This window comes from Rhinopithecus roxellana, chromosome 13 (genome assembly GCF_007565055.1).
Source record: "Rhinopithecus roxellana isolate Shanxi Qingling chromosome 13, ASM756505v1, whole genome shotgun sequence".
Taxonomy (NCBI): Eukaryota; Metazoa; Chordata; class Mammalia; order Primates; family Cercopithecidae; genus Rhinopithecus; species Rhinopithecus roxellana.
This window is the reverse complement of record NC_044561.1, coordinates 104,097,122-104,117,402: the sequence shown is the minus strand read 5'-3', so window position 1 is coordinate 104,117,402 and position 20,281 is coordinate 104,097,122. Positions and strand designations below refer to the sequence as shown.

The 20,281-nt window shown below is 42.7% G+C and overlaps 1 protein-coding gene across 7 annotated transcripts in view; it reads right to left on the bottom strand.

The window, feature by feature from the left end:
- Window positions 1-3,560: 3,560 nt before the first annotated feature.
- The window catches only part of TPX2 (TPX2 microtubule nucleation factor), a 68,182-nt gene continuing 51,461 nt past the window's right edge, over window positions 3,561-20,281 (bottom strand). For 5 of the 7 annotated variants that reach the window (XM_030915424.1, XM_010352788.2, XM_030915423.1 and 2 more), the window contains 6 exons: window positions 13,851-13,946; window positions 12,341-12,517; window positions 11,810-11,956; window positions 8,138-8,249; window positions 7,098-7,285; window positions 3,561-4,402 (listed from right to left, as the gene is read on the bottom strand). In XM_030915424.1, the coding sequence (XP_030771284.1) occupies window positions 4,292-4,402; window positions 7,098-7,285; window positions 8,138-8,249; window positions 11,810-11,956; window positions 12,341-12,517; window positions 13,851-13,946 (831 nt within the window). In that variant the 3' untranslated portion in view covers window positions 3,561-4,291. The remainder of the gene's footprint in view (window positions 4,403-7,097; window positions 7,286-8,137; window positions 8,250-11,809; window positions 11,957-12,340; window positions 12,518-13,850; window positions 13,947-20,281) is intronic. The other 2 variants (XM_030915427.1, XM_010352786.2) reach the window with 2 other exon arrangements.

The following is a 20,281-nucleotide window of genomic DNA, read 5'->3' as shown; positions in this document are numbered from 1 at the left end:
CCTCTAGTCCTTGGGACCTCAGGTCACAAACCCAGGACATCATGCAGAGGTCTGCATTGTCGTAAGAGGCTTCATACTTCAGTCAGGAAGGAAGCCAGGACATGCCTGAGGTAGCACCTGAACTACATCTTTTAAATGCACAACACGTATGAAAAAACCGAAGTACAGAGTGTAAAGTATGAAGCTATTTGTGTAAAAAACATAAGAGGAGAAGGGTAGGTAGGAGGATGTAGAGGAGGAAACCATCTCTGCAAGGGAACTTAAGAAGCTGGCAGCACTATCTCTGGGGAGGGGAGCTGAGCAGTTGGGAGGAAAAGGTAGGAGGAATACTTCATGTTTGTATCTTTTCAATTCAGAAGTATGTGAATGTATAACCTTTTAAAGAACAAATTAAAATTTTAAAAAATGCAGAATGCTACTATCCTATTTATTTAAAAAATGCTCTATCAATGTGTGTGCTCATAGAAAACGTTCTGGAAGAATCCTGTTGTGAACCATGGGTTACACTGGGACATGGGAGTAGGGGAAGGAAGGAGACTTTCAGGTTTTATTTCGCAGTTAGTAGCATTTTACTTGTTTCCAAAAGGCAGTACTACTTTTGCAAATTTTACTTTAAAAAAAAAAAAAAAACCTTTACAAACTGCAACCTCACTTTCAAAAACAATCCCTAAACTCCCACAGCACTCTGTCTCACATTACTGAATCACATCCCATCTTGTGTTACGATTATTCATGTCCAGGTCTCATCTCTGTTAAATGCTGGAGCAACTGCAACCACGGTCTGTCTACCATGCTGGTTCCACTTCCCAGGGACAAGACTCTACAGAAAAGACCTGGTAAGGAATAAAACAATCAAAATGGTAACCAAGCAATTACACAGGACAAAACAATCAACCAAAGTTAAGAGTGAGCAGTAATCTTATACATCTATTAATTAGTATAAGAATTATCGCCGGGTGCGACGGCTCATGCCTGTAAGCACTGCACTTTGGGAGGCTGAGGCACGCAGATCACCTGACGTCAGGAGTTCAAGACCAGCCTGACCAACATGAAGAAACCCCGTCTCTACTAAAAACACAAAATTAGCCAGGTGCATGCCTATAATCCCAGCTACTCGAGAGGCTGAGGCAGGAGAATCATTTGAACCTGGGAGGCAGAGGTTGTGGTGAGCCGAGATCACGCCACTGCACTCCAGCCTGGGTGACAGAGCGAAATCTCCAAAAAAAAAAAAAAAGAGTAGCAGCCAAATTCTTAAAATTCAGTAAATTCGTATCTCAGGACATGTTTATTTGGGAAAATTCCTGAGTGACCTATGAGTGTAGAAAGATGATGCTCCTATTAGCACATGGCCTGAAGGGATTAAAAAAGGAATTTTTCTGTAAAATGCAAGCAGAAAGTTTGTTTCCGGGAAAAATGGGAGTGTGCTAGAAAAATGAAGGTGATGTGAGGTGGTCCAGAATAAGAGGGCTCAGTACTAGGTAAGAGACCATGTGGTAGAGAAACAGATTGTCCCTGGGAAACAGAAATTCTGGGAAGCAAGAGGCACTGAATGTTGATGTCTCAATGTTAAGATACTTTCTCTAAAGTAATGTAACTCCTCTTTGTGGCCTCTAACAGACTGTCACTTATTACCACTGACATGAGTTTGCACAGAGGATTATCCAGAATGGAGCAAATGGGGCAGAAGGATCCCTCACATCCATAATTCTCAGTAACACTCTCAAAACCCTCAATCTGAGGGCGGGATTTATTCCCCTGCCTGAAACAACAAGGAACAAAACCAGACAAGATATATGAAAAAATGATTCCAGATGGAAATACATGAATGACAGTGATAGAGGAGAAATGCTGATACCAGTAGACAGAAAATCTACATAGAACAGACACAGAGATCAAGAGATGAGAAAAAACAAAACAAGAGGCAACCAGAAAAAAAATGAATGCTGCTGTGAACCCGCAAGAAATAAAAGGACTAGGGTAGAACTGGATTTCTCACAGTACGAGGAATGGACCGTCTCTGTTTGGGGCTGACACCTGGGTGCCCACCTTTCTTTCACTCTCCAAATCCAATCTGTTAGGAAGTCTTGTTAGTTACAACTTTAAAACACATTCAGGACCCAACCACTTCTCTTCTCTGCCACTGCTACCACCCTAACCCAAGTCACTGTCAGCTCTCACCTGGACAACAGCAGAGATCCTCCTCACCTTCCCAATTACAATTTCACATGCCCCTGACTCTCAACCCATCTATTCACATAGCATTCAGCATATCTGTCACCTGACACAAGAGCTTAAATTATTTGCTTATTGTCTATCTCTCCTACTAAAATGTGAGCTCCATGAAGGCAAGGTCTTTTTATTTTGTTCATTGCCTTACTCCCAGAGACCTGAACAGTGCCAAGGTATACACAATCATCCCTCAGTATCCGTGGAGAATTGGTTCCAGAACACCCCTTCATTCTCCACTCTTCACACATCAGTTTACAGGCGTTCAGGAGGACCAGGATCTGCAAATCATACTGTGAGAAACATCATCTTGCTTTGTCAACTAATGCTGGGACTACAGTGACTTGTATATAAGAGATTCATAAATGCTCACTGAATACAAAAATGAATATAAAATAAGTTTCAGGTCATATTTGGTACCTAGGACTAGCCTGGGCAGAACCCAGATGCTTTTGTATCTCCTAGCACACATGATGAATGATAGAATTGATACTCAAAAATGATGTGAATTCTAAAAGAAAATATATTGTTTAACAGGGACCTAAGCCAATTCTGTGCCAGCCACAAGAAACACAGAGATGGCTATGGCAATTCTTCAAAAACTTACATATCTGTATCTCTATTAATTTGTGAACAAGTTCAAGTAACTCAGACCTAGTATAACTTGCTCTACTCAAGATGTATGCAAGAAACATTTGGGAGTCACAAAGAAGGAAGTGAACATCTTTACCTGAAGAGGTCAGAGGGTCAAGGAAAGATTTCTAAAAAAGATTTAACTTAGGCTGGGCACGGTGGCTCACACCTGTAATCCCAGCACTTTGGGAGGCCAAGGTGGGTGGATCACTTGAGGTCAGGAGTTGGAGACCAGCCTAGTCAACACGGTGAAGCCCCGTCTCTACTGAAAATGGAAAAATTAGCCGGACATGGTGGCACACGCCTGGAGGCTGAGGCAGGAGAATCGTTTGAACCTGGGAGCCGGCAGGCTGCAGTGAGCAGAGATCACACCACTGCACTCCAGCCTGGGAGACAGAGCGAGACTCCATCTCAAAAAAAAAAAAAAAAAAATTTAACTTGAGCTGAGTCTTTAGGGAAGAAGGTACAGTCTGTGTGAAGGCATAACATACATGATTAAGTGATAACTGAGAGAGAGTTAACAGAATATGGAGATATTCTGACATAAGATAGAAAAAAACTACAAAGTACTTTCCTTTAAGGACATAGCCTGTGCTTTTAAAAAAAGTTCCTGGACCCACTTCTCAAACTACCCATTTCCCAAAAAAGATGTGACCTCCAAAGGGGCTCAACAGATTTAAAAACATCAAATAACACAATCAGGGAGGGAAAGACAAAACATTTATTCCAGGCCAGGTCTTAAAATGCACACTCTGTACTGTTCCCTGTTCTTATCAGCACCAATAAGGAGAGAACGTGCCTTAACAGCAGCCCCACCCAGAGCCTGCTGCATGGCTGCTCTGAGGCTCCCCATGAGTCCATGCAGTCTTCTTCCTCACTGGTGCAGTTGGTGAGGTTTTCTACCCTCATAGCAAAGGGATCCTTAACTATAAATTCACTGTATGCAGGGAAGAGGACAGAATCTGATGTATTGATTGTTCCTCATCTAAACCATGACTTAATCCCTATCTTAGGATTTAACTATCTTTATTTTCTGGTTAAAATTAAACAAACAAAAAAAAAAAAAAGTGGGGGGAGGGGGAGAGTGGTAAGGGACAATAGCAATAGAGATTACACTGTGCTGACACAGAGACTAAATTCTAATCAGAGTGAAGACCCATATAAAGGGCCAGCTGAGGGTTTAAAGAAAGTAACTACATGGAGTCTAACTGAGACATACATGAGTTATGTCTCATTAGCCTTAGTAATATAAGAAAACAATTCTCAACAAAACTGGAGTCCACAGTTATCAAGTATGCTTTCTCAGGCATGGGTAGCTAAAAGTCTGGAGAAATGGGTTCTCTCCATGCCCAGTAACAAAGCAAGACGGTCTCAGGTTTGACATTAAGAGCAGGTCCCATTGTCAGGCGGTGTCCGCAGCTCACAGCTGAGTTCAGCAGTGGAATCGAGTGGAAAATTTGGGAGATACAGGCACAGTCAGAGGCTGGTCACTTGACTTTATCTCCAGACCCTGGTACTTGCGTATTGGATTTGCCTTATGCACCTGCAAAGTAAGGAAAATAAAGTTAATAAAGTTACCAGTGAGAGGGATGTCAGAGAACTATTCTTATAATTGCTTTTATTTTTTTCTTTTTGAGAAAATATTGCAGAGTTGTATAGATCCCAGTCACTAGTTTAAGGTGTGGGGAGTGGGGCCTGGGGGGCAGCACAGTATGAAGGAAAAGTGCATGTGCTCTGGAGCCCAGTTTCTATTCAGGTCTCCATAGGGTTCCCCAGCTTTCCTTTAGGCCATGCAGTCTCCTCAAGTCCCTCAGCTTTTACTAAAGAATGTCAAACCTATGTCCTGTGTGATCTACTAGGGTATAATAGGGCTGTACTCAAGTATAGCAGAGAAGTTACAAGCTAAGAATTTCCCAGAGTACAGTCTTAAGTTTACAGACTATAAATATTCACCAAAAGCCTGAATCATGGGGAAAAAACAAAATAAAACACAACATCCATACCAGGAAGGGTGGCTACAGAAGGCATGGTCCCATCCATCCTTTAGGGTAGTCTAAAATTAATCCTAAATCAAGCCAGATTAGTATAGAGTTAACCAGCGTTGACTGAACCGTGCTTTAGAATGTTGCCATCCACTATGCTGAGAATTGCTGCAAGAAACAGTTCTATAATGGGGACAAACACAAGAGGCAGGTACCAAGTGCTAAAGAAAAATCAAAGTTGAGGCCAGAAAAAAAAAGCTGATTGTATGAGTGTATATAGAGTGGGGATTATACTATTTTCTCATTCACTCAGCAAATGGTAGTCTAGATTTTGCCAAGAGGCTAGTCTCCTGAATAGTGTGTCCGTGGAACCTTCCTTTGGGCATAATCACCTATGCCAATAGCTGTTTCAACTGCTAGCCTAGCATTTCATTTATTTATTTAAAATAGAGATGGGACCTTGCTATGTTGCCCAAGCTTTTCTTCAACTCCTGGGCTCATGCAATCCTCCCACCTTGGCCCCCCAGAGTGTAAGAATTACAGGTGTAGGCTGCCACACCCAGCCGTAGTATAGCACTTTTAGACAAAACCTCAACAATTTACACATTTCTTTTTTTCTTTTCTTTTTTTTTTTTTTTGAGACAGTCTCACTCTGTCGCCCCCAGGCTGGACTGCAGTAGCACGACTGGCTTACTGCAACCTCCACCTCCCAGGTTCAAGCAATTCTCCTGCCTCAGCCTCCCGAGGAGCTGGGATTACAGGTGCACGCCACCACACCCGGCTAATTTTTGTATTTTTAGTAGAGTCCGAGTTTCGCCATGTTGGCCAGGCTGGTCTCCAACTCCTGACCTCAAGTGATCCACCTGCCTGGGCCTCCCAAAGTGCTGGGATTGCAGGTGTGAGCCACCATTCCTGGCCTTCTTTCTTTTTAATTGACAGATAACACTGTATATTTTTATTGTGTACTGCTGATGTTTTTAAGTAGACATACATTATGGAATGGTTACTATGTGAGATAATGCATTTGTTAATTAGCAAGATGCTAATTAACATTGTAGTGTGAGCACACAACATCCACTTTCTTTACATTTTTCAAGAATACAATATATCATTAATTACAGTCACCTTGTTATATGATAGCTCTCTTGAAATTTATTCCTCCCATCTAACTGTAACTAAGTAACTAACCTTTTACCAACATCTCCCCATGACCCTTTCTTTTTTTATTTATCATATGAAGTTCCATCTAAAACTCTCTGCTTCCTCATTAACACAGTTAATACAACTTGCTGCCCTCCTAACAGAGTCGTCCTTAATGTGGAGTTCAGGCTTCTTTTTGGACAACCAATATCTAAATAATTATGTTAGTGGAGGACTACCTGGAGCGATGAACACTGTAACTCCGAGGAGTTTGGGCCAAGTATTAAAACAAAAATACAGTTGCCATTTAATTCCCATGTCCTTCCCTACGTATTCTTGTCTAATTACAAAACTCAGTGGTGCTTCTTAACCCCAGAGGTAATTATAAGTTACATAAATAAAATAAACAAATAAATAAAAAACAGTCCTAGGAAAGGCATCACTGTACATGTTATATACCACATGTTGTCCTCCTTATGAAAACTTCTGGAAGAAATTCTGTCTAAAAATTCACTATCGGCCGGGCGCGGTGGCTCAAGCCTGTAATCCCAGCACTTTGGGAGGCCGAGACGGGCGGATCACGAGGTCAGGAGATCGAGACCATCTTGGCTAACATGGTGAAACCCCGTCTCTACTAAAAATACAAAAAATTAGCCAGGCGTGGTGGTGGGCGCCTGTAGTCCCAGCTACTCGGAGGCTGAGGCGGGAGAATGGCATGAACCCGGGAGGCGGAGCTTGCAGTGAGCCGAGATCACGCCACTGCACTCCAGCCTGGGCAATACAGCCAGACTCCGTCTAAAAAAAAAAAAAAAAAAAAAAATTCACTTTCAAAGGGATAAATGTATTTTTTGAACAATTGTCTTACATCTCATGAACACTGTGAGTTTTGTAACTGACAGGTTGGTTCCTAAAAAGGGCCAAAATTACAGCTCCTATGTTAGCTTCATTCACAACTCAACTTCATCACTACCCTCAGTTTGTGCAATTCCCCCTTTCACTCATTGTCTTTGGTACAGCCTTGTGGGCTACCTTAGATTCTGTCTGGAACAAGGTAAGGTACAGGTAAAATAAAACAGAGGCATGTCTGTGTTTGTCAGTGCTCACGCTCCCAGTTACCAGTTCTCTCCGTAGCCTGGCCAGCTCCTCCTTTTTCTGCTCTTCCTCCTGTTGTCTGGCCTCCTCTAACTGCTGGGCTTTCTGGGCTTCTACCTCAGCCATTCTCTTCTCCAGCTCCTGCCGCTCCTTGGCTCTCTTCTCAGTAGCCAGCTGAAAAGGTTCCTGAACTAGAGAACCAGAAAGGCCCTCTAAGTACAGAAACAGAAAAAATATTGGTGCACAAGCAGGACTTGCATAAACCTACGCCCCCTGGAATGAGCAAGTGGCATAGACATGCACACTAACAAGAAGACCGTGCTGCTCTAAACAAGCCCCGTTGGGAGAAAGGTAGAGCAAACCACATACAAAAAGTTTTAGAATTTTAAGACTTCAAAGGGCCCCTGGAAATCATCTAGTGTAACTGGGAAAAAAGCAAAGAGATAAAGTAACTTGCACAAAACTACATAGTGATTGATTTTGAGGCAGACATAGGAGAAAGATCCCAATATTCTTTTTTTCCCTTTTTGGAAAGATTTTATTGAAAAAGAGATGGGGTCTTGCTATGTTGCCCATGCTGGTCTCAAATCCCTGGGCTCAAGTGATCCTCCCGCCTGGGCCTCCCAAAGTGCTGGGACTACAGGCATGAGCCACCACACCCGGTGGAATCCCAATATTCTAGCACACTGCCCAGTGTTTAAGGAATCAAATGTTTTATATCTAAAATTTGCTTCAGGGTGAATTCCAGAAAGCCATACTGGCTCTCCCTCCCTCATTTACTTGTTTCTCTATGGGTGGGGAAAACCTATCATTGTTGTTGAAATGCCAGCTGCTTCTGCCAAGGTTCATGTTAAATGAATCTGGCACTAACACATCCTGCAACTCAACATAGCTGCTGGGTTCAATAAAGGGAAAAAACTGGGTCTAGGGGAAGAAAAGCTACCATCTGCTAAAGTCAAATGCTTCTAGTTGACACAGCGTTGTACTGACACACTGAATCCCAGCATCCCACTGGGAAGTCAGACAATTCTGCCCCAATCCCATCAGAGTACATATAATACTACCAGCAACTGATTTCCTCTCTTTTTTGGGAACAAAGGGCTCCTGAGAGATGACGGTGTTTGGACGAGCCTTGAAGCAAGCTGCTTCTTTCTGCTGTCTCAGTTCTTCTTCCAGCTATTAGAGAGAAAGTCGGTCAGATGAGCAATGCCTCAACTTTCTATGACCACTACCTCAATAACTTAAGTTCTAATGTCTGAACTGTTTCATCAATAAAAACAGCAGATTTAATATAAACCCTAGTAAAAATCTCTCACACAAATTTTATAATGAACAGATCAGTCTGACAACATTTGAACTCACTGAGAACTAGGAAGTATTTTAAGATACTTTTAAGATTCCCAAGTTTGCATTTTCGACATTAAAGTTTACTTTTAAATTTAAAAAAAAAAGATTCCCAACACAAAGAAATGATAAATGTTTGAGATTCTTGATATGCTAATGACCCTGATCAGATCACTACACATTATATGTATTGAAATATCACTATGTACCCCAAGAATATGTACAACTATTATTTGTCAATTAAAAAAACAAAAAGTTTTAAAGTTACTGTTAAGACCTATCTTAACATCATGAAAATAAACTAGGCCGGGCGCGGTGGCTCAAGCCTGTAATCCCAGAACTTTGGGAGGCCGAGACGGGCGGATCACGAGGTCAGGAGATCAAGACCATCCTGGCTAACACGGTGAAACCCCGTCTCTACTAAAAAATACAAAAAACTAGCCAGGCGAGGTGGCGGGCGCCTATAGTCCCAGCTACTCGGGAGGCTGAGGCAGGAGAATGGCGTAAACCCAGGAGGCGGAGCTTGCAGTGAGCTGAGATCCAGCCACTGCACTCCAGCCTGGGCGACAGAGCGAAACTCCGTCTCAAAAAAAGAAAAAAAAAGAAAATAAACAACTAGACATTTTCTGCCTTCACACATGATTCATTAGGAACTATACAGTATCACCTATAACGTATTCTTCCCACCTCAAAAAAAAAATCTAACCAGAATTGAATCAAGCCTCTAGATCTTACTACTCATTTATAGGAAATACAAGCAACAGAGGAACATGTTAAACAACTGTGTGGGAATGCAATCAGCAAAATCCAGATTGTGGAAAATCTACAGTACAAACAATCCAGTTTATTCAACAAATAAAATGCAAAGAGAGAGCCGGGCGCAGTGGCTCACGCCTGTAATCCCAGCACTTTGGGAGGCCGAGATGGGCGGATCACGAGGTCAGGAGATCGAGACCATCCTGGCTAACATGGTGAAACCCCATCTCTAGTAAAAATACAAAAAAAATTAGCCGGGCGTGGTGGCGGGCGCCTGTAGTCTCAGCTACTCGGGAGGCTGAGGCAGGAGAATGGCGTGAACCCAGGAGGCGGAGCTTGCAGTGAGCCGAGATCGCGCCACTGCATCCAGCCTGGGCGACAGAGCGAGACTCCGTCTCAAAAAAAAAAAAAAAAGCAAAGAGAGGAGCCTATAGATTGAAAGAAGATTCAGAGATTTAGCAAACAAAGGCACTATGTAGATCTATATATGGATATTGATTTTAACAATTCAACTGTTTAAAAAATAATGAGAAATGTGCAGATATTTGATTACTTTTAATCTTTTTAAATGTGAGAATATTATTGTGGTTATAAGTCCTTATATTTTAAATATATACACTGAAGTGTTTTTGGATGAAAAGGGATGTTCCATAGAATTTGTTTCAAAGTAATCTTATATAGGTAGAAGTATCCAGCATAGGGATAAGTGGGTAGACGTAGGGATGAAATAAGACTTTTCATGTTTTGATCATTATAGAACCAGGTGATGAGTTCATGAAAATTCATTATACTATTCACTCTGCTTTTATATTTCTGAAAAGCTTTTTAAAACAATAGTTTGTGTTGTTATTTGCAGAAAATGCCCTACACAAACATTCTATGTCTTTAGTCATTGAGAAGCGGAAATTCACTATTTCCAAGGCAACAGTCCTAAGGTTTCCTAGAGAACCACACCAACAGGGGAACAACATTCAGTCATGTAAGCCATTACATCTCTCGGGCTTCAGGGGAGTAATTCCTACAAACCAACCATAGCCTAGAGCTCCTTTTGGAAAGAGTCCAGGATTAATAATGACATAAAAATCCCAATAAACTTAGAAATTAAGGGAAATTTTTTCCAGCCGGGTAGAATTAGATCCCAATTAAATCAGCAAATAACCAATTAATTGTTTTAAATCACCTGTCATTTATAAAGAGCAAATAGCACATCATGCTGAGAAAACAGCATTGTACATTGACAACTATTCTCCCTTACTGTTTCTTACCAGTGCATCAACAGAAAGGAATAAACACAATGAATGAGTCTAATAGATGAAATAGACAAGATCTTAAAGAGACTCCCGACTCCAGAAAAGCCTGTCGGTTCCCACATTCCCCGGGTGATCACTTGGAGCAGGGGTCAGCAAACTCTGGCCTGTAGCTCGCAACCTGTTTTAGGACAGCCCTTGAGCTAAGAATGCTTTTTACATTTTTAAAGAGTTGGCTGGGCACAGTGGCTCACGCTTGTACTCTCAGCACTTTGGGAGGCCAAGGCGGGCAGATCACTTGAGATCCGGAGTTGGAGACCAGCCTGGTCAACATAGCAAAACCCTGTCTCTACTAAAAATACAAAAATTAGCCAGGTGTGGTGGCACGCACCTGTAATCCCAGCTACTTGGGAGGCTGAGGTGGCAGAATCACTTGAACCTGGAAGACGGAGGTTGCAGTGAGCTGAGATTGCACCACTGTACTCCAGCCTGGGTGACAGAATGAGACTGTCTCAAAACAAATAAAAAAAGAGTTGAAAACACATGGCTGGTGTGGTGGCTCACAACTGGAATCCCAGCACTTTGGGAGGCCAAGGCAGGCAGATCACGAGGTCAGGAAATTGAGACCATCCTGGCTAACACAGTGAAACCCCATCTCTACTAAAAATACAAAAAAATGGCCGGGCGCAGTGGCTCAAGCCTGTAATCCCAGCACTTTGGGAGGCCGAGATGGACGGATCACGAGGTCAGGAGATCGAGACCATCCTGGCTAACACGGTGAAACCCCGTCTCTACTAAAAAGTACAAAAAAAACTAGCCGGGTGAGGTGGCGGGTGCCTGTAGTCCCAGCTACTCGGGAGGCTGAGGCAGGAGAATGGCGTGAACCCGGGAGGCGGAGCTTACAGTGAGCTGAGATCTGGCCACTGCACTCCAGCCTGGGTGACAGAGCGAGATTCCGTCTCAAAAAAAAAAAAAAATACAAAATACAAAAAAATTAGCCAGGCGTGGTGGTGGGTGCCTGTAGTCCCAGCTACTCAGGAGGCTGAGGCAGGAGACTGGCGTGAACCCAGGAGGTGGAGCTTGCAATGAGCCTAGATCACGCCACTGTACTCCAGCCTGGGCAACAGAGCAAGACTCTGTCTCAAAAAACAACAACAAAAATGTGTGCGTACACACACACATATTACATGAGAGCCCATATGTAACCTACAAAACCTAAAATATTTCCTATCTGGCCCTTTACAGAAATAATGTACTGACCCTTGATTTACAGTGAGAGCCCCTGAAACAATCTAGTATGTCAACCCAGGTGATTTCAGTGTGGTAGGCCTGCCTGTCCAATCAACCAACCAAGCAATTAACATTTTGGCTGCTCTCTCCAACCCCTACCTGGTGCTTCCAAGTTTGTGCCTTCAGAGCACCTCTTCTGTCAGTCTCCAAGCAGAACGGTTCAATCTGGGTCACATTCTTTACCTTCTTCTCTGGCAGATTAATGGTGTCAAAATGAGGCAAGGGAAGTGCCTTGAACTTGGGCACCTAACAGAAAAGAAAACATGAGATTTAAGATAAAGACTAGCTGGAAAGCAATAGCTGCTCCAGAATATCTGGATGAATCTGAAAAATAGGAAAGGACAATCAGTTTTCAAAGCAGCATGGTCTAGGAAAAAAGAATAATGGGTTAAAAAGGAAATCTAGGCTTTCCTCCTAATATTGCCTATAATCAGCAGTGTGATCAGAGGCAAGTCACTTAACCTCCTTGTGCCAGAAGGATTATTTAAATTACTTGTCCCATTTATATTTTATAGGGTTCTTAGAAAGATCAAAAGTCAGTGATTTTATAGTTAAAAGTAGTATAGAAAAAACTATCTTTGAGGGATCAAAGAACAGTATTATATTACTTGCAGAAATGGAAACACCTACCTCCCCTTTCTGCAGTTCTTTTATTTTCTTCTCCTTCTGTAACTGACGCTCTTTGTCTCGAGAATCAAAGGAGAAAGGGCATATTTCCACAGTTCTTGCCTCTGGGATTTGGGGCTTAAAAGGCACCCCATAATGTGGCATAGGTTGAGCTTTTATCAAGACTGGTTCGTCCTCTTCCTAAGGAAAAAATTGCAGTTTAGAAATAAGACTCCTCACTCTCTCTAACTTCCCTGGAATGTGGAGTCAGAAGACATTATATTAACATGTGGCATTAATTAAAACAAATCACTCAGCCTCTTAGGTGTCTTAGCTTCCTTTTCTATCCAAGAAGGATGATGACTTAGGCAAGTCATCTACCACCAAGTGCTAACACAATTACTCTTAAAAGATGTAGTTTTCCGCCGGGCGCGGTGGCTCAAGCCTGTAATCCCAGCACTTTGGGAGGCCGAGACGGGCGGATCACGAGGTCAGGAGATCGAGACCATCCTGGCTAACATGGTGAAACCCCGTCTCTACTAAAAAAAAGTACAAAAATCTAGCCGGGCGAGGTGGCGGGCGCCTGTAGTCCCAGCTACTCCGGAGGCTGAGGCAGGAGAATGGCGTAAACCCGGGAGGCGGAGCTTGCAGTGAGCTGAGATCCGGCCACTGCACTCCAGCCCGGGCGACAGAGCCAGAGTCCGTCTCAAAAAAAAAAAAAAAAAAAAAAAAAAAAAAAAAAAAAAGATGTAGTTTTCCACAGGAATGTTGTAAAACCTAAATAAGATCTAACATTATGGATAAAATGAACGTCAGAAGATCGGCATATACCTTAGTCTCTTTGACCCAGCCTCTAGACTTCATTAAAACATGTGACTGGGACTTAATGGTTGCCAAACCCAGAATAGGACCACGTTGTTTGGGTTCAAGCTGGTAACACAAGATTACTGCGTATTTTAGTTTCAAATGAACCTATAAAAAGGCTTATGCTTGCAATCTGCTATAAAATTACCCTAACTCCGGATATTTATAGATAAAATGGAGCTGTAACAAGAAACTGGCCCGATCAATGACAGTTTATATATTACAATTCCATAAACTATCACCATGGTCACATTTGCAACTCCTGGGTTAATGGAGATAGGACAAGGTGGATGTAATTGCTTAGTATGAATTTTCAAAGTCCCTCACTGAATAGTGACAATCTAAGGCAAAATAAAGTGCAACTTTTGATCCATGTTACAAAGAGCAGCTGATTTTCAGTGCTACAGCAGACAAGCCTCCAATGCTTAACTGCTCCTTACTGTTTCCATAAACTGTAACTAGTTATCACTAAGAGCAGAAAATGCATACCCTTACCAATTACTTTGTTCTTGGAGGAACACAAAAAATGAACAAATGTTCATATCCATTCTTAAAGACAAGTCCAGAAAAAACGGATGCCTTTGAACTCCATTAAGATTAATAAATGATAAGGCTTAGACTGACTGACTATATAGAAGGAAAAAGAACCCCCCTGCTCCCAGGGAATCACCTCATCTTCTTTGGGGGGCATTCGAATTCTGTTCTTCAATGCAAAGGCTGGTGACTTGGGGACGGTGATTGGAAGTACCCTCTTTTCAGGAACACCCTGAAAGCAGTAAGCAACTCAATTAGATATCACAAAACGATCTCCACTAAGCTGTAAGAGAAGATTAAATCATTTTTTCCCCCTTTGGGTAGAGACAGGGTCTCACTATGTTGCCCAGGCTGGTCTCAAACTCCTGGGCTCAGGCAGTCTTCCTGCCTTGGCCTCGCAAAGCACTGGGATTATAGGTGTGAGCCACTGCACTTGGCCTAGAATATTTTTGAGTTTTTAAAATGTAATTAATCTAAGCACAGAAAATAAAAGAACACGAAACTGGAAAGAACACCAAATTGTCAACTCTCATATCTCTTTGAGGGTGAATTAAGAGAGAAATTTAATTTTCTACATCTCATAATCCTTTTATTTGTTTGTTTGTTTGTTTTGAGACAGAGTCTCACCCTGTTGCCCAGGCTGGAGTGCAATGGGGCAATCTCGGTTCACTGTAACTTCTGCCTCCTGGGCTCAAGCGATCCTCCCATCTCAGCCTCTAAGTAGCTGGGACTACAGGTGCTCACCACTATGCCCAGCTAATTATATTTTGTAGAGATGGGTCTCAAATTCCTGGCCTCAAGCAATCTCCCACCTTGGCCTCCCAAAGTGTGAGGATTACAGATGTGAACCACTGTACTCAGCCTTATATCTCATAATTCCAACACATTCAACTACTCTGAAGATTTTTCCTTAATGATTTTAAAACACTGCTAACACTTCAAATTGTTGTGGAAAAAATGACATGTATCCTATTGCGTGCATAATTTAAAACTAATACATTTTAGAGAGTTGTTCCATAGCATTTTTTAATTTGCTCAGAATTGATATTCTATCACAAATCTGGCAATTAATCCTAACTGCAAAATGGTATCTCTTGGCTGCTGTTTTGAATGAAGTGTATGGCCAGATCGATTAAGAACAAAACAAAACCTCAGTAATTTCTTACACTCATGTTCACAACCTGCCCTCATCAGCTCTCTATTCTGCTCTTCCCTGAAGTTTCACTGCCAGACCCACATCAACTATTGCCTGTGCCATTCTGCCAGTCTCCTAATAGTCTTTCAGTTCCGCAACTCATTCCTCCAATTCATTGTCTACATATAGTCCAAATTATTACTCTAAAACATATTTGATCACATCACTTCCTGACTTAAAATTCTTCGGGCCAGGCGCGGTGGCTCATGTCTGTAATCCCAGCACTTTGGGAGGCTGAGGCGGGTGGATCACGAGGTCAAGAGATCAAGGCCATCCTGGCTAACACAGTGAAACCCCGTCTCTACTAAAAATACAAAAAAATTAGCCAGGTGTGGTGGCGGGTGCCTGTAGTCCCAGCTACTCAGGAGGCTGAGGCAGGAGAATGGCATTGACCCAGGAGGCAGAGCTTGCAGTGAGCCAAGATCATGCCACTGCACTCCAGCCTGGGGGACAGAGCGAGACTCTGTCTCAAAACAAACAAACAAACAAACATTAATTCTTTAATGGCTCCTATTGCCTACCTACAACAGCATAACAAATTCCTTGCCATGAAAACACAAGGTACTTGCTTGAATCTCACTCATAAGTATCTCCTTCATGGCCTCCTTAGTAGTAGCATTAATCTGGTACCCTCCTGACTCTCCTGCCTTACCTCTCACCCCTCCTTACACAACACGTTCCAACCACAAAGAACTACTGGTCTCTCCCCAAACGGTTCCTATCTCATTACCTTTGCTTGTGCTTTCTCTGTCTGAAATGCATCAGCTGCTTGAAAGCACCCAACTCATCTTTTCAAGCCTCCACTTTTATAAAGCCTTTCCTCTTTTATAAAGCCTTTCAATAGATCTCTCCACTCCCAGGACCTACAGAACTGACCCCTTTATCCCACTGTATATGGTTTCATCACAGTCCATACAAAACTTAATTGCACTTATTTATTTAGATGTTCATTTCCCCCTGCTAGCCTGAGTGCTTCGAGGATGGAGACTATTTTACTCCATCAGTCCCAAATACCTAACATAGACCTTGGCAAGTATAAAGCATTCAGTAAATGTTTGTTGAATGAATGCATAAGAATGAATGAACACATGAGTAATGGAATTTATACCTTGGACTCTAGGAGGATACCTTGGGAGCCTTCTCCTTAATCCCAACAATGCTGCAACCGTTCGAAACATGTTTGGAATGTCTTTCTTGGAGTGGCTTTCAAAGGCACTTTCTGGACCATGCAAGATAGTTGCTCAATCTTTACTATTCATTTAACAAATAGTTTCCACCTCTATTATCTTGAACTACTCAGAAGTTTTAGTCCCAAATAACCTTAGACTAGATCCTAAAAGCAAAATAAAGTTTCAAATACAAGTGAAGATTTGTCACCCTGGGAGGGATCCAAAAGGCTCATCTCAGGATTCAAGATGCATGGCTTTTCCAAAATGCTTTGTGCAGTATCACAATCATCAGAAGGGGGCCGGGCGCGGTGGCTCAAGCCTATAATCCCAGCACTTTGGGAGGCCGAGACGGGCGGATCACGAGGTCAGGAGATCGAGACCATCCTGGCTAACATGGTGAAACCCCGTCTCTACTAAAAATACAAAAAAAACTAGCCAGGCAAGGTGGCGGACGCCTGTAGTCCCAGCTACTCGGGAGGCTGAGGCAAGAGAATGGCGTAAACCCGGGAGGCGGAGCTTGCAGTGAGCTGAGATCCGGCCACTGCACTCCAGCCTGGGAGACAGAGCCAGACTCCGTCTCAAAAAAAAAAAAAAAAAAAAAAAAGAAGAAGGGATTTACAGTCTTTCAAGGTGACCACTAGGAATGCTCATTCTGCTGTGAAATTTCTTATGTTTTCTAAAGAATCATTAGCATAGTGATTCTTTAGAAAATCACTAGAATCATTAGCATAGTGAAATCCAGTAGAGTAGCTCTTGTATTCAGAGTGACAAAACTCCAAGAAATGGGTTGTCAAATGATGTTTACCATAAAACAGCAACAACAAAAAAATCTGCTCTTCTATAGACATGTGGACACTAGCATCTTGCTTGAATGCACCAGGGGCAAGTGGAAGAGAGACAAACAGTGAGCAAGGAGCCACAGGTCTGTCTATTCCAGCCCAGCTCTGCTTCCAATCTGTATAACCTTGAACACATCAGATACACTTCTAGGCCTCAGGGTTTTTTACTAAAATAAAGTAATTGAAATAAGTTATTGAGGATTCATTTAGTTCTAAAATAATTCCCTCTCTCTGCATTCACCCAACAGAAATGTCTGCATTTTAAAGAGAAGCAATGGAAACCTCTAAAAAGTAGGCCATGAAGATATTTAAGAGTGAGCTCAATCTCTTAATTAGCTGGGGGAAAGGAAAAGATGAGTTATGAAAATTGTCTTTGCAGCAACTATCCACTCACACCCCATCCCCCCTCACATCAAAGTTAACTAGGGGTTCAATTAGAAATAATGAAAAGAAAACTGGGTTTCCAGAAACAGGTTTCTTTCCTTTTTTTTTTTTTTTTTATTGCTATTTTAAGTTTTTTAAAGTATAAGCTCCTTGAGGACTGAAATATTGTCATTTGCATTCTTTTGTCTTCCCATATCACCTACTAGGAGACCCAGTAGTATCTGTTCAATGAATATATGTTGGTTAATATTACCATATTTACTCATTTACACATCTATCTGCTCTACCAGACTATGAAAGCTTTGCGGACAAGGGCAGTGTTTTGTATCATCTTTGAATTACTAGTGTCTAACACAAATTAGAAACACAGGCTGGTGCATGTCAGCTTGTACTATTACTCACTCAGTTATCTGATATCAGAGTGCTTGTGCTGTGGTGGTCATTATGCTAGGGACTGGGGATACAGAGTGAATAATATAGATATACACGGTCCCTGTTCTCAGGGAGCTCACATTCTAATGGAGGAAAGAGACAATGAAGAAGTAACAAATCAGATACTTTCAAATTTTCATAAGTGCTCTAAAGAAACCCAGCAGAATATGGAGCTAATGGTTATTAGAGGGATGCTCCCTCAATGAAGGGGAAGGTCTCTCTAAAGAGGTGATATGTGGTTAGAATGGGGCAATGTTGGTGGACAGATGATGCATTCAGGAAAAGCAGCCAGGACTGGGGATGGGTATATTGAGGTGAATACTTCTCCCTAAGACAGGATATGCCCCCCAGGCACCCTGGGACAGGATCTCAGGCCTGTCTCAGGGCAGTTAGGAAACTACTCTGAAGCAATGTTATTTTGGGAAGTATACATATTTAAAAAAAGACTGCTGGCCTCCCCAAGTCATCCCTAAAGTATCTCTGCTAAAATTACTCACTGGCCTCACTGACACCACATTCACCTCTGTGGTGCCCTGGCTGCCCAATAGTCAGTACTAAGTTCACATTTCACACCTCGTGCTCAAGGCTTTGTCACTCCACCTCTGCCCCAGGAGCCGTTTTCTCATTTCTGCCTCACTTGGGCCCACTGCCGCCCAAGCCCATCTTTCATCAACCCTATTTATTGTCCCCTTGCCACTTATCAACCACAAGTGGAAGTGCACCGGAAACACTGTAAGGACACACGAAACAGCTCCAGCACTGGGGGGACATGGATGGGGAACAACAGCATCAGACAGATAAGCTGCATCAGGCTCTGGAAAGTGGGCTCTTAAATTCTGCTGTAAAAGTTCAAGACTAGAAAGTTCAAAGACTCTCTTTTTTTTTTTTTTTCTGAGAAGGAGTCTCACTCTGTTGCCCAGGCTGGAGCGCAGCGGTGCAATCTCAGCTCACTGCAACCTCCACCTCCTGGGTTCATGCAATTCTCCTGCCTCAGCCTCCCGAGTAGCTAGGAGTACAGGTGCCCACCACCACGCCCCAGTTAATTATTATTATTATTTTTTTTTTTTTTGAGACGGAGTCTTGCTCTGCCACCCAGGCTGGAGTGCAGTGGCCGGATCTCAGCTCACTGCAAGCTCCGCCTCCCGGGTTTACGCCATTCTCCTGCCTCAGCCTCCCGAGTAGCTGGGACTACAGGCGCCCGCCTCGTCACCCGGCTAGTTTCTTGTATTTTTAGGTAGAGACAGGGTTTCACCGTATTAGCCAGGATGGTCTCGATCTCCTGACCTCGTGATCCGCCCGTCTCGGCCTCCCAAAGTGCTGGGATTACAGGCTTGAGCCACCGCGCCCGGCCATTTTTTTGTATTTTTAATAGAGACGGGGTTTCACCATGTTAGACAGGCTAGTCTCCAACTCCTGACCTCAGGTGATCAGCCCACCTTGGCCTCCCAAAGCGTTGGGATTACAGGTGTGAGCCACCACGTCTGGTCGACTTACTCTCTTTTAAATGTTTTTTTTAAATGTTTCCGTGGGCAAGCTACATTCCCCTGTGAAAGGAAAATAAATCTTGGGACCCCAAATCAAAAGTGGTGGTGTGCCTGTAGTTCCAGTTACTCGGGCGGCTGAGGCATGAGAATTGCTTGAACCTGGGAAGCAGAGGTTGCAGTGAGCCGAGATTACATCACTACACTTCTGTACTCTAGCCTGGGCAACACAGTGACACTGTCTCAAAAAAAAAAACAAAAAACAGTAGTTCAGGTGTGACTGATGCTATGAGAAAGGATCTTAGGTGAGGTGTAGACTTTATTTTTAAATAAGCACATGTTTCCTAAGAACCTTCTATTTTAAAAGGTAACCTCTATTTTTATATAACAGCATGGGCTCTGGAATCATACCACCTAAGATTCATATGCTAGCTCTGCTGCTCACTAATTTGTGATCCTGAGCAAGTTATTTAACCTCTACGTTTCCTAACTGTAAAATGGATTGATAAAGTACCTACAGTGCTTACCTCATAGGGTTGTTGTGAGAATTAAGTGCCTTATTATATAAATGTAAAGAGCTTAGAATAAAGACCTGGCGGCCGGGCGCGGTGGCTCAAGCCTGTAATCCCAGCACTTTGGGAGGCCGAGACGGGCGGATCACGAGGTCAGGAGATCAAGACCATCCTGGCTAACACGGTGAAACCCCGTCTCTACTAAAAAATACAAAAAACTAGCCAGGTGAGGTGGCGGGCGCCTGTGGTCCCAGCTACTGGGAGGCTGAGGCAGGAGAATGGCGTGAACCCGGGAGGCGGAGCTTGCAGTGAGCTGAGAACCGGCCACTGCACTCCAGCCCGGGCCACAGAGCGAGACTCCGTCTCAAAAAAAAAAAAAAAAAGAATAAAGACCTGGCATATAATAAGCGTTATATAAGTATTAGCTATTATTGCTGTGTTATTTGTGGCATACTGGTTTTCCATTTACATATTTATTTAAAAGTTCCCTTTAAATTTACGTTAGGTCACAAAGTGAGTTGATTTTTAAAATAATAATATTGGTATGTAACGTAC